This window comes from Vulpes vulpes, chromosome 11, assembly GCF_048418805.1.
Source record: "Vulpes vulpes isolate BD-2025 chromosome 11, VulVul3, whole genome shotgun sequence".
NCBI classification, from domain to species: domain Eukaryota; kingdom Metazoa; phylum Chordata; class Mammalia; order Carnivora; family Canidae; genus Vulpes; species Vulpes vulpes.
Window position 1 is genome coordinate 22296936 of NC_132790.1, and position 13060 is coordinate 22309995.

Here is a 13060-nt window from a genome sequence, read left to right on the forward strand (position 1 = left end):
GAAAACTATGCAGAAGGCCAGTGAGTCTGTAACGCTCCAGTGGGAAGGCTCACACCATCCGGCAGCTTCTATGACAGGACTAGAAAAACATGGAATTGACTGATAAATGAGTAAGTATACTTGAGAAAAACTCAAACATCAGCTAGAAAAATATATTTCAGGATCACGTTAAGAAGGAAGTTGGCATAGATAAATTCTAAGATCTGTTTTCCCTATAATACCTGACATTTCTAGCAAAAGCTAATCTGGTCCTATGAGTGAGTCAGATGGGAAATTCAGTTGATATTGAATTTTCTTGCACAGAGATGTTTCAAAGTTGGGTTTTCGCTGTTTTCTTTGGAACAAATTTGTGGAATTCATGACTTGTTTGAGAATAAGTGCTTTGTGTTGGGTTGCATAGCTTTGCCCAGTGTCACTAAGCTTTTTTTTTTTTTTTTTTTTTTTTTTTTTTTTTTTTTTTTTTACTCTAAATTACAACCTTGGTGTTTTCTAATGTGATGTTTTGGGGTCTTCTAGATTTGCTTTTCATTTGTTGCCCGATTTGGTTGTGATGAACTTGCCAGAAAACTTTTGCCCTAAAAAGGAGGATTACTTCCATAAAAGACAGAGAGCAGTAGCACAATGGGACTAGCCAATAAATCTCAAACATCTCCAGACACCTTCTTCCTGATGGGCATCCCAGGACTAGAGCACCTGCATGTATGGATTGGGATCCCCTTCTGCTCCATGTACGTGGTGGCTGTGGTGGGGAATGTGACCATCCTGGCCGTGGTGAGGGCAGAGCGAAGTCTCCATGAGCCTATGTTCTTCTTTCTCTGCATGCTCTCCATCACCGACCTGGTCCTCTCCACATCCACGCTGCCCCGCATGCTCTGTCTCTTCTGGCTTGGAGCCCATGACATTGCCTTTGATGCCTGCCTGGCTCAAATGTTCTTCATTCATAGCTTTACTGCGATGGAATCAGGCTTTTTCCTAGCCATGGCCTTTGACCGTTACGTGGCCATTTGTGATCCACTGCGCCATACCACGATTCTCACCCATGCTCGCATTGCCAAAATGGGAGCTTCTGTGGTACTCCGGGGAGTGGCCTTCTTTTCCCCACATCCCATCCTGCTCAAACAGCTGCCCTACTGCAGAACACGAATCATTGCCCACACCTACTGTGAGTTCATGGCTGTGGTGAAGCTGGCGTGTGTGGACACAGGAGCTACCAAACGTTACAGCCTCAGTGTGGCCTCTGTCATTGGTTCCTGTGATGGCTTTTTCATCGCTGTCTCTTATGTCCTAATCCTCCGTGCAGTCTTTCGCCTTCCGTCACGGGAAGCAAGTTTTAAAGCTCTAGGCACCTGTGGCTCCCATGTCTGTGTCATCCTTGTTTTCTACTCTACAGCTGTCTTTACCTTCCTCACTCACCGCTTTGGCCACAATGTGGCTCCCCAAATTCATATCTTTATTGCCAATATGTACCTCCTGGTACCACCTTTCCTTAATCCCATTGTTTATGGTATTAGGACCAAAAAAATTCGAGACCATGTCCTTAGTTCTCTAAAGGTAAAAGTCACTTGATTATCCTGAAATTGTTTGCAAAGATGATATCTATCATAATAGGAAGTATGGAAATAATTGATTCCATTTTTGTAACTGACATGAAAATCATCCCTCCCTCTGGTATCAGATATTTTGGTGGGGAAGAGTGACCACATATAATAGAAATTGCCTAACTGTAATGAAACTAGAGGGCATGAGATATTTTGTGCACACCTGGATTGAAGGGAACTTACTCAAACCTTGTTGATTGGAAAAAGATTCCATTCTGCTTCTTTTTTTTCCATTATCCTTCTTGCTGCTACTGATCTTCTGTGTTGTAACTGAGGCTAGCAGTTTCTTTTCACATAGGGAGTGGTTAAAAACATGAAGAAACCCATGGCAGCCCCAGTGGCGCAGCAGTTTAGTGCCGCCTGCAGCCTGAGGTGTGATCCTGGAGATCTAAAATCGAGTCCCATGTCCGGCTCCCTGCACGGAGCCTCCTTCTTCCTCTGCCTGTGTCTCTGCCTCTCTCTCTCTCTCTCTCTCTCTCTCTGAATAAATAAATAAATAAATAAATCTTAAAAAAAAGAAAAATTAATGATCACTGTCAATATTCCACAGAGGAGGCAATATAACAGGGCTGGTGTCCTTTTAATACAACAAATAATTGTGTTTTATTCACAAGAATGGACACATAGGACAAGTTGTCAAACAGAAATGTGGAAAAGTTCAATATTGCAATAATCAAGACCACAGAAATTTAAACATTGTATCGCTCATGGAATATTGTGTCTCCGCGAAGAATGACTTGTCCATGCTATATTGTTACCTGGACTAACACTAATTATCTTTTAAAATACTCTCTTTACCTTCATCACAGAGTGTCCTGAAAATAGAAACAACATTATGCTTGATGCTACATACTTGGGAATTTGCCCAGAGTTTAGGAACAAGCCCACTGAGCTAGACTCAGCTATGCTGGTTTTCAGATATTATGTCCTTGCTAAAGAAAGGAATCTATTATTAAAATAACTCAATTTCCACAATAGCCAAACTGTGGAAGGAGCCTCAGTGTCCATCGAAAGATGAATGGATAAAGAAGATGTGGTCTATGTATACAATGGAATATTACTCAGCCATTAGAAACGACAAATACCCACCATTTGCTTCCACGTGGATGGAACTGAGTGAAGTAAGTCAATCGGAGAAGGAAAAACAGTGTATGGTCTCATTCATTTGGGGAATATAAATAATAGTGAAAGGGAATATAAGGGAAGGGAGGAGAAATGTGTGGGAAATATCAGAAAGGGAGACAGAACATAAAGACTCCTAACTCTGGGAAATGAACTAGGGGTGGTGGAAGGGGAGGAGGGCGAGGGGTGGGGGTGAATGGGTGACGGGCACTGAGGGGGGCACTTGATGGGATGAGCACTGGGTGTTATGCTATATGTTGGCAAATTGAACTCCAATTAAAAAAGTAAAATAAAATAAAATAAAATAAAATAAAATAAAATAAAAACTCAATTTAATAAAAGTGATTATGCTACTAGTGATAATTAAAAATAAAATTATTAAAAATGATATAAGTATTTTATTGGAAAAAATATGAGTATTTTCTCTTTAAAAATATGACTCTTTCCTTCACTTCTTTGCTTATACAAAATGGAAATTACTCCAGAGTCAATAAATATTATCCTGAATTTCATTGAATTGATGTTCTCTTTTTGTGATTTGTTACTTGTAAAGTATTATTTGTGCCTTCTTTCTTTTCTCTGTGATTTCCTTCTATTTAGTATAAGAGATTCTTAGAGGTAAATATTGGGGCTGCTTCTCCCCATTCCTGTTCCTTAGACTTTACTAAAACATGATTGTTCAAGGTTTTATCATTTCCCAGTTGGGCTATTTCAACAGTTGCCACTGACATTTTCAAGTCATTAGCTTTTAATTACTATGCCCAACACACCCTTCACATTGAGATCATAGTTATCCTCCTAAAAGTTTAAAAAAAAAAAAAAAGAATTGATATGTCAGACCCATGGAAGCACCAGGATAGCAAAGCAAAGCTTAATGAAATTCTTTCTGCTATTTCTCATTCTTATATATCCCTTGAACTCATTGCCAGTTCATGAAGACTCCCACCTTCATTCAAATAATAGATCTTTGGGGTGCTTGAGTGGCTCAGTTGATTAAGCATCCAGCTCTTGATTTTGGTTCAGGTCATGGTCTCGAGGGCTCTGCATTCAGCAGGGAGTCTGCTTCTCTCTCTCTCTCTCTCTCTCTGCCCACTCCTCCAAAAAATAAATAAATAAATCTACGTTGAAGCAAATTATGCTGAGTGAAATAAGTCAATCGGAGAAGGACAAACAGTGTATGTTCTCATTCATTTGGGGAATATAAATAATAGTGAAAGGGAATACAAAGGAAGGGAGAAGAAATGTTGGGAAATATCAGGAAGGGAGACAGAACATAAAGACTCCTAACTCGGGGAAACGAACTAGGGGTGGTGGAAGGGGGGAGGAGGGCGGGTGTTGGAGGGGAATGGGTGACGGGCACTGAGGTGGACACTTGACGGGATGAGCACTGGGTGTTTTTCTGTATGTTGGTAAATTGAACACCAATAAAAATTAATTAAAAAAATAAAAATAAATAAAAATAATTCACAAATAAATAAATAAATAAATAAATCTTTAAAAAAAACAGAAAACTCTCAAATAATAGGTCTCTCCATATCTTTATGTTTTGCTCAAAATGTTTCTCTCCGACTCATCCTCTTTTTTACCTGGGAAGAGTTTAATTATCCTTCAAGATATAGCTCTTATTTAAACTCCCCTACTTTATCAGAAAGATTAAGTTTCTTTTCTTTTATTTTGCTTAAAATTTTATTTATGTATTTGACAGAGAGAGACAGAGAACACAAGCAGGGGCAGCAATAGGTAGAGGGAGAGGAAGAAGCAGGCTACCTGATGATCAGGGATCCTGATGCAGGGCTAGATCCCAGGACCCTGGGGAATCTTGATCCCAAACTCCTAGGATTAAGACCTGAGCTGAAGGCAGATGCTTAACCCATTGATCCACCCAGATGCCCCAGAAAGATTAAGTTTTTTCCCTCAGGGCAAACTAACTAAAAATTCTCCCTACCTTTATTGTAGAAAATGTCATGATACATTTTAGTTAAATTCTTAATATGCCTTTTGCCAAGTAAACTCTTAGTATGGTTTGAAGTTAAGTGCACTGGCTCTAGAAGCAGAGTGTCTGAGTTCATTATTCATCTCTTCCACCTTCTGCTTTTGTGTGCTCAAGCAAGTTGCTGAAACTTTCCGGGCCTTGTTGTCAAAATCAATAAAATAAGGATCATATGATTTCCTGCCTCAGAGAGCTTAAAGGATTAAATAAATGAAAACATATAAGACACTTACAATAGTGCCACACACACACACATATAAGACACTTATAATAGCATTTATTAGTTAACACATGGATTATCATAACAATTTTGTGTATTTATTATAAGTCAGACTTTGTGAGACATAGGTATACATTTGCATATATATGTGCATAAATGCATAGCTCTATATATACACATGCAAATAAAATTTTATAATTATCACCATAATCACTGGATTGTTGGTCTTGATCTAACATGTAAGTAATTTAGATTCAGAGAGATTAAATAATATGCTCAATGTCATATATTGACTAAGTGGTAGTATCTGGATTTAAAGAAAAATAAAAATAATTAATCCCATGTTTAAGTCCCCATTTACTTTCATTATTTATTTTTTAATTTAATTTATTTTTTTAAAGATTTGCTTATTTTAGAGAGACAGAGTGTGTGCACACATGAGTGGGGGGAAGGAGCAGAGGGAGAGAGGAGAATCTTTAACCAGACTGTTCTCCATCACACGACCCATGCGATCGTGACCTGAGCAAAGACCAAAAGCTGATGCTCAGCCCACTGAGCCACCCAGGTGCTCCTTTTATTTTATTTTAAATTCTAGTATAGTTAATATGCAGTGTTATCTCAGTTTCAGGTGTACAATATAGTAATTAAACACTTCCATACATCACCCAGTGCTTAATTCTGAAGAATTAAGAAGGGTGGGCAAAACAAAGTCCATGTCTCAGGGACTTCACATTCTGGTGGAGGTGAAATAATCAAGTGATGCTCAAATGCATAACTACACTGGCTATTAAGTGCTGTCAAGTGGAAACAAAGATTTCTAGTCTAGGGCAATCAAGGAAAGCTTCCCTAAAAATGACATTTACTTGAGTCCCAGAAGGCACGTAAGCAGCTGAGAAAAGAGACAGAGGTCATGAAATGGGACTGGTCATGTTACAGGGAGAGAGAACATGAATGCATGAATATGTGTGGATCTTAAGGTAGGAAAACTGGACAAGAATCCATTTTGTGGCTGGAGGACAGAGAAGGAGGTGAAAAGTGGGTGCCTCAGACTGGGACAGTAGCATGCAAAGGTGCATAGGCCATTTTTTGGGTTCTCAATTTTATCCTAAAAATGAGAGGGAGACCGTGAATGTTTTATGCACAGGAGTGACATACTAGGTTTGTGTTTTAAAAAAGATCATTGTGGAGTGCCTTGGGTGGCCCAAGTCAGTAAAGTAGCTGCCTTCCACTTATGATCCCAGGGTCCTGGGATCCAACTGCATAGGGCTTACTGATGAGCAAGGAGTCTACTTTGCCCTCTCTCACCGCTTACCCCCCACCCCCACTCACACATGCACTGCCTGAGCTCTCTCGTTCTCTCTCTCAAATAAATAAAATCTTTTTTTAAGTGTAAAGATCATTATAGCTGCAGTGAAGAAAATGGGATGAGACAAGAATGGAATAAATGAATGCAGAAGACCTTTTAGGATGTTATAAAAGTTACCTAGGACAATATGATAACACTCTGATCCAAGTTGGTAGAAATCACAAGAGAATTAAATTGATTTGAGTACCCTGAATATACTTTAGGCTGGGGGAACATGGCTTACTGAAGACTTAGACAAGCTCATTGGAGTATGACCATTGCTTCCCCTTGCAGTGTTATTATCGGCCTAAAGTCTAGAGTGGATGCTTGATGAAGACCTGTGTAGGGGCAGGGTGTAGGGGCAGAGATACACATTTATTCATATGAAAATATTTGAAGACCTACAACTTACCAGGCACTGGGGAAATAATAGTGAACAAACAAACAAGGGCCAGTCACTATCATTAGAATGTTTACATTTGACCATCGGCAAAATAGCCTGCAGTTCATATCCCCCTTTACCATTTACTTTCAAATTGAGCTTGTCACTCCCACCAAGAGTCTTTCTGAAACTCAGTCTCTCCTAAACCTAATATTTTACAATATTTTTTTTCTAGAATTCCTCTCTTGTTCCTACTTTTATCTCACCCTTTGATGTTTCTTTTTATATATCTTACTTACCATACTATGGTCTTAATTTAATCAATTAAGATTTTTCATACATTTTTTGAAGTATAATTAATGTTCAGTGTTAATTGGTTTCAGGTGTACAATATGATGATTCTTTACATTTCTCAGTTCTCATCAAGATAAGTATGCTCTTAATTTCCCTTTTTTTCATGTTTTTTATTTTTTTATTTTATTTTTTTTGGTTTTTGGTATATTTTTTATTATAGTTTGGTTTAATATATTAAGGCCAACATATTTAATCTCCCTTTTTGCCAGCTTCTTGTGGATTTTGATTATATCTAGGAAATCAAGATTCTTTTTTTTAACATTTTATTTATTTATTTGAGAGAGAGAGCAAGACTACAAGCAAAGGGAGTGGCAGGTAGAGGAAGGGGAGAAGCAGGCTCCCCACTGAGCAGAGAGCCTGACATGGGGCTCCATGCCAAGACCCTGGAACCATGACTTGAGCCAAAGTCAGATGCTTAACTGACTGAGCCACCCAGGCACCCCAGAAATCAAGATTCTTAATTTCAGCTTAAGTTTTGTACATGGAGTCTCCCAAAGTCACTGGAACTGAAAATGGTTTAAACTATTGGTTCTTAAGCAAGGGAAATCAATTTTTATACAACTATAGCTGTAGCAGCTCTGCTACCTGTTACTCCAGGTGTTCTTTAATTTCCATCCTAAATGAGTCTCCAGTCCTTACTCTTTCTCCCTAGGGCTCCTAAACCATACCAACACTTAGATCTATAGTGTTCCTTAATATCTGCTCTTATCCTCAGGTGGTATCATCAATTATTGTCTCTATGATTTGTTTCCCAGAATATCCAGGCTAGTAAGTCACTTTGCCCAATGTAGAGAGGCCACTAGGGACCCAGAAAGATCAGAACAAACCAGCATAAATCTGCCTCCAACTCAGACACTCCATCTTATTCTGGTTGTCAACAGATCTTCCTCATACCTCAAGCAAATGGGTGCTCTGCTGGTCCCAGCCCTACTGTGACCAGATTCAACAACCATATACAGGTAATACTCTAGGAAAAGGGAGAAATAGGAGAGAAAAAATCAGAAAATCCTGGGATGCACAGTCATGTAAGGAAAAAGATTTTCAAATCTTGTTAATCCACATACTACCATCACCAACATTTATAGAACTGTGGTTGGGTCTTCAATCTTGAGAATTCCCAGTAAATTCTGTAAAAAAATAAGTACATTTCTAATTTTTATGTTTAAACTGATGGTCTTTACTTATAATTAATGTTGATATACTTGTTCCTGGCAACTGTTCCAGGATCACTCAGACAAAACTTTACAATGTTGCTTAAAACTCTAATGTCCTAATATCCCCATCACTTGGAGAATTTTCATCTACATTATTCCTCATATATCATTATTCAGTTTCTACCTGGAATCTCCCACTGGTAGTGGGCTTTTGGTTTCACAGGGTAGTCCTTTCCCCTATTGAACTAAAATGTACTTTTAAAAAAATTTTAGTGTCCTTTATTAGGCCAGATGTCTATTTCTGGTGACACTAAGTATTTTTTTGCTCTCTAGTATCTAATGAATCTAAAAATATTTGAGGATCAAACTACAAGGGCCATCAAATATTCCTCTTTATAGTGTCAATTCAAGACTGTTCATCATCTTAGAGTTCTTTCCAAGAAAAAAACAAAAAGAACATCACTTTTTGAGTATCACACATAAAATTTATACTTCATAGAAAAAGAAAAAGATTTACTATTATAGGACACCAAAGCATGTTGCATATTTTATACAATGTTGGAATTTAATAATGGATTCTATCCTCACTGCAAGCTTTGAAAGGTAAACCTCATCCTATTTTTGAGGTGAGGAAATGAGACTTCAAGTCTTAAGCAGCTTGGTCAAGTCACTTAAGTGGCAGGACTGAGATTGTATCCCCAACATGTGTTATCTCAATGAGTTGACTGTTTTCACTGTATCATGTAATCTTCCAGGATCTGCCTATCATTGGGCTATGGTGTGTTTTTTGCCAAATGCAGTTGATATATTAAATACTTAGATCTAAATAACTCAATTTATGATGTATAAATGATACAGTAGTATTTTGGCAGATATGCCACTCTATTTTGGGCTCCTAAATATTTAGAATAAGTTAATTAGCAAAAAAATGCAAATAATCCAAATCCATTGACAACTAAAAACATAAAAGGAGGGATGCCTTGATGGCTCAGCGGTTGAGTGCCTGCCGTCGGCCCAGGGCGTGATCCTGGAGTCCTGGGAAGGAGTCCTGCATCAGGCTCCCTTCATGGAGCCTGCTTCTCTTTCTGCCTATGTCTCTGCCTCTCTCTCTCTCTCTCTCTCTGTGTGTCTCTCCTGAATAAATAAATAAAATCTTAAAAAAAAAAAAACAGAAAAGGACACAGAGTTAATATTACTGCAATTCTCCTTTTAGAGCAACTTTGTATGAGTTTTTAATCTCTTTATTTTAAGCTTTTATAGAAACTTTATTTCTTCTGTGATTATCTTTTATAAATATATAGGTAGAATGTTTCTAACAAAATATGGAGTCTAAACCTTAATAGTGGAATTTAATTTCAATCATAGTAATAAGAAAAAAGTCTTATTCCTTTGTTATTTTTGTATGTATTATACATTTGTTTGGCTTCTACTTCTAATGTATTAAGTATACTCTTTATAACTTTGGTCAAATTATTTATAAATTTTTAAATATGTATTTTATAGAGACTTTATTTATTCATGAATGAAAGACACAGAGATAGAGAGAGGCAGAGACACAGGCAGAGGGAGCAGCAGGCTCCAAGCGGGGAGCCTGATGTGGGACTCGATCCTGGGTCCCCAGGATCACACTCTGGGCCAAAGGCAGTGCTGAACCACTGAACCACCCGGGATCCCCAATTTTTAAATATGTATTTTGATTCAAAATAGTTGTAGGTTAAAATATTTAGCAAATGCAATAGTCTTAATTTATATAGAAATATGTATTACCATTAATCTTAACTATCTATATTCCCTACATAAATACATATATATACAGAAGATTAATAATTTACCTTTACTTTTGTCCACTCCCCAACCATGCTTTATTGAATAATCTGGAATCTTAATACTAAATTATTATCAACTGAGGCATTTTAGATTCCACATTTATCATCCAAAATATCAGTTATTTTTCCAGAATAACATAATGCTTTCCAGGTATTAAATCAGCAGAATTTCTAGGTTCTCTGTCAAAATCAACAGAGTCCAGAAAAGAATCCTAAGCACCAAGGCCAGTCTCAAGAACTAAAAGGTAGGATGAAGAAATTCAACTTCCTCAATTTTGAATGAAAAACATGCTTTATAGCTTGTTCTTACCCCCACCTTCTGCCTATAATGTTGAAAATGTTTGGTCTCTTGTCAAATCTTGTATCTTGGAAAAAATCCCACAGGACTGCACACATTGATTATTAAATTGGATCAGAGCCACAGGAGAATCTCAAGTATGCAGTTGATATGTTTTTATTGAGCATTTATCCCTAAGACTGCTTCTGCAGAGAGAGTAGCCTAGGATTATCTCCCTCCGCACTCTAAGTAGCTGAAGCATTCATTTGATCATTAGTTTGTATCATATAATTATGATTATCACCATACGCTACTAGAATACCCAGCATTTTAGGTGCAAATGATTCAGTGACTTCAAAGTGTCCCTGTTTCTTTCTCCCTAGGAATCAGACTTTGAAGAGCTCAGGTTAGGGATGACCTCTTGCAACAACTCCATTCCTCAACCTTTGATATTTGTTCTGGCTGGAATTCCTGGCCTGGAATCTTCCCATGGCTTGTTCTCTGTGCCTTTTTTCTTGGTCTTTGTTGTTACAATTTTTGGGAATACCGCCATCTTATGCATCATCCGAGTAGAGAAGAGTCTTCATGAGCCCATGTTTCTCCTCCTGGCTATGCTATCTGTTGTTGACCTGTCCCTGGTCAGTGTCACTGTGCCCCGCATGCTGGAAATCTTCTGGATGAATGCCAAAGAAATCAGCTTCAATGCCTGCCTCACACAGATGTTTTTCATCCCTTCCTTTTACGTCATGGAGTCTGGGATCCTCCTAGCCATGGCTTTTGACAGATTTGTGGCTATCTGGTTTCCTCTGAGATATACAACCATCCTTGCTAACAAGGTACTTGTGAAGATGGCACTGACTGTCCTGGCAAGGGCAGTGGCAGTGCTGACTCCAGCACCCATACTGGCAGGAAGACTGGAAAGTTTCCAAACCCACATCATCGCTTACTCCTACTGTGCCTATATGGCTGTGGTGAAGATAGCCTGTGGAGACATCTCCAACCACATTTTCTATGGCCTCATGGTTCTTGTAGCATCCGTGGGACTTGATCTATTTTTTATCATTCTGTCATATGGGCTGATCCTTCATGCTGTCTTTCAGATACCCTCTTGGGAGGCACGGGGCAAAGCTCTCAATACATGTGGCTCCCACCTTTGTGTCATAGCTCTCTTTTATTCTCCTGTTGTCTTCTCTGTCCTGGCCCAGATTTTAGGCTACCATATGGCTCCTCATCTACAAATTATCATTGACAATCTCTACTTCCTAGTGCCTCCCATGGTCAATCCCTTGATTTATGGGGCCCGAACTAAGCAAATGCGGGAGCGGATGCTGCGGATCTTCCACTGTCATAGAAACTGAGAGTGAATCCGAGGTGGACAGGAAACCTGTGATACAGAACTGGAAATCTTGTTAGGTTGGAGGAAGAGATAATGTCAGGCAGATCAGGGGCTTCATGGAAATAGGAATAGCCAAGACAAGAGAAGGACTCAGTCAGTGTGGGAATGTAACTGGGGCATGTTCTCTCCATCAGAATGTGGTTATCATTGTAAAACCTACATGAGCAGAACCTTCCCCAAATGTATATGCAAGTAATAAATTAGGAGAATATTTTATCATTAATTTTATTATTTAATCCCTTCAAATAAATTGTAAGCACATTTTTCAAATGATATAAAGTGAAATCAGTCATAGTCTCAAGACCTATCAGCAAAAATAATTATCCAAATTTTTTATTGATTTCATCATTTTCCTTCCACAGTTATGTTTCAGATATTTCACCAACATAGAATTATATAATGGAAAATAATCCTAATGAGAATAAACGTGTAAATATCTATGATCATGTCTATGAGTAATGAGCTCATTTTTGGTCTGATGGGTTTAATAGAGAAGAGTCATCTTTAGGGAGTTAGTATGGATATGGTTACAGACTATGGAACTGATATACAGTGGACTAGGCTTGATAGGTAAGCATTTTACAAAGGAAAAAAAAAGACCTAGTAAAGTTATTTTCTTCACTGGCTTTGCTTTTCCTTTTCACCTATCTGACCTCATATGACCTCATATGTGAAACATATTTACAAATGTACAAATCTGTATCTTAAACTCTGAATCATCTCTGTATTCCAGAATGTTTTAATTATTTTATTCATTTCTGTATTCCAGAATAATAACCTTAGGAACCAGTCTACATATACACCTTAAACTAAAACCTTCCCAAACTAAACCCTTAGTCTCCTTGCCAGCTTGATTACCCTCTGCATTCCCTATTTTTGTTCTTTTGACTTGAGTTAAGTTAAAAATCTTGAAATTACTTATTTTTATTTTCCTTCATCCATCCTATGACCAAAATTTTCCTGCACGTTTCCACTCCCTTCTTTTCTATCTCATACTTTTATCACTGTCAGTCTCTATACTGCAGATTCCAACTTTTCCATGCCCAGTATATCTCATATTCAAAGTTGTCATTAACACTGCAACATTATTGTCTTTCCCAAGCAAATATATCATTTTGTCCACCTAAATCTTCACACCCTATTCCTCAAGATAAAGTCTTCACTCTACAGCATGGCACAAAAGTTATTGCATGACTTGACTCCAGTCTGCCTGGCCAGGTGCTTTATGATCACTAAATCATAGAATAGGCAGCAATCCAATTAAACCTAGCTGCTTTACTTGCCAAAAAACCTTCCACATTCCTTGTTATGTTAGCTGATTCTTCCTGCTATTTGGGAGCCATTTTCCTTTGATCTTTCTTACTCAAAATTCTTCCCACCTCAAGAGACCGTTTCT

General features: G+C 38.1%; 2 protein-coding genes across 2 annotated transcripts; both read left to right on the forward strand.

The window, feature by feature from the left end:
* The first annotated feature begins 621 nt into the window (after positions 1 to 621).
* Positions 622 to 1566, forward strand: LOC112912111 (olfactory receptor 52D1-like). Its single transcript, XM_025988850.2, has one exon. The coding sequence runs from the start codon at positions 622 to 624 to the stop codon at positions 1564 to 1566; it is 945 nt and encodes a 314-aa protein (XP_025844635.2).
* A 9115-nt stretch (positions 1567 to 10681) lies between these two features.
* LOC112912113 (olfactory receptor 52D1-like) lies at positions 10682 to 11626 on the forward strand. The gene has a single exon (XM_025988852.2). It carries the CDS (start codon positions 10682 to 10684, stop codon positions 11624 to 11626), a length of 945 nt encoding a protein of 314 aa, XP_025844637.1.
* Positions 11627 to 13060: the final 1434 nt, after the last annotated feature.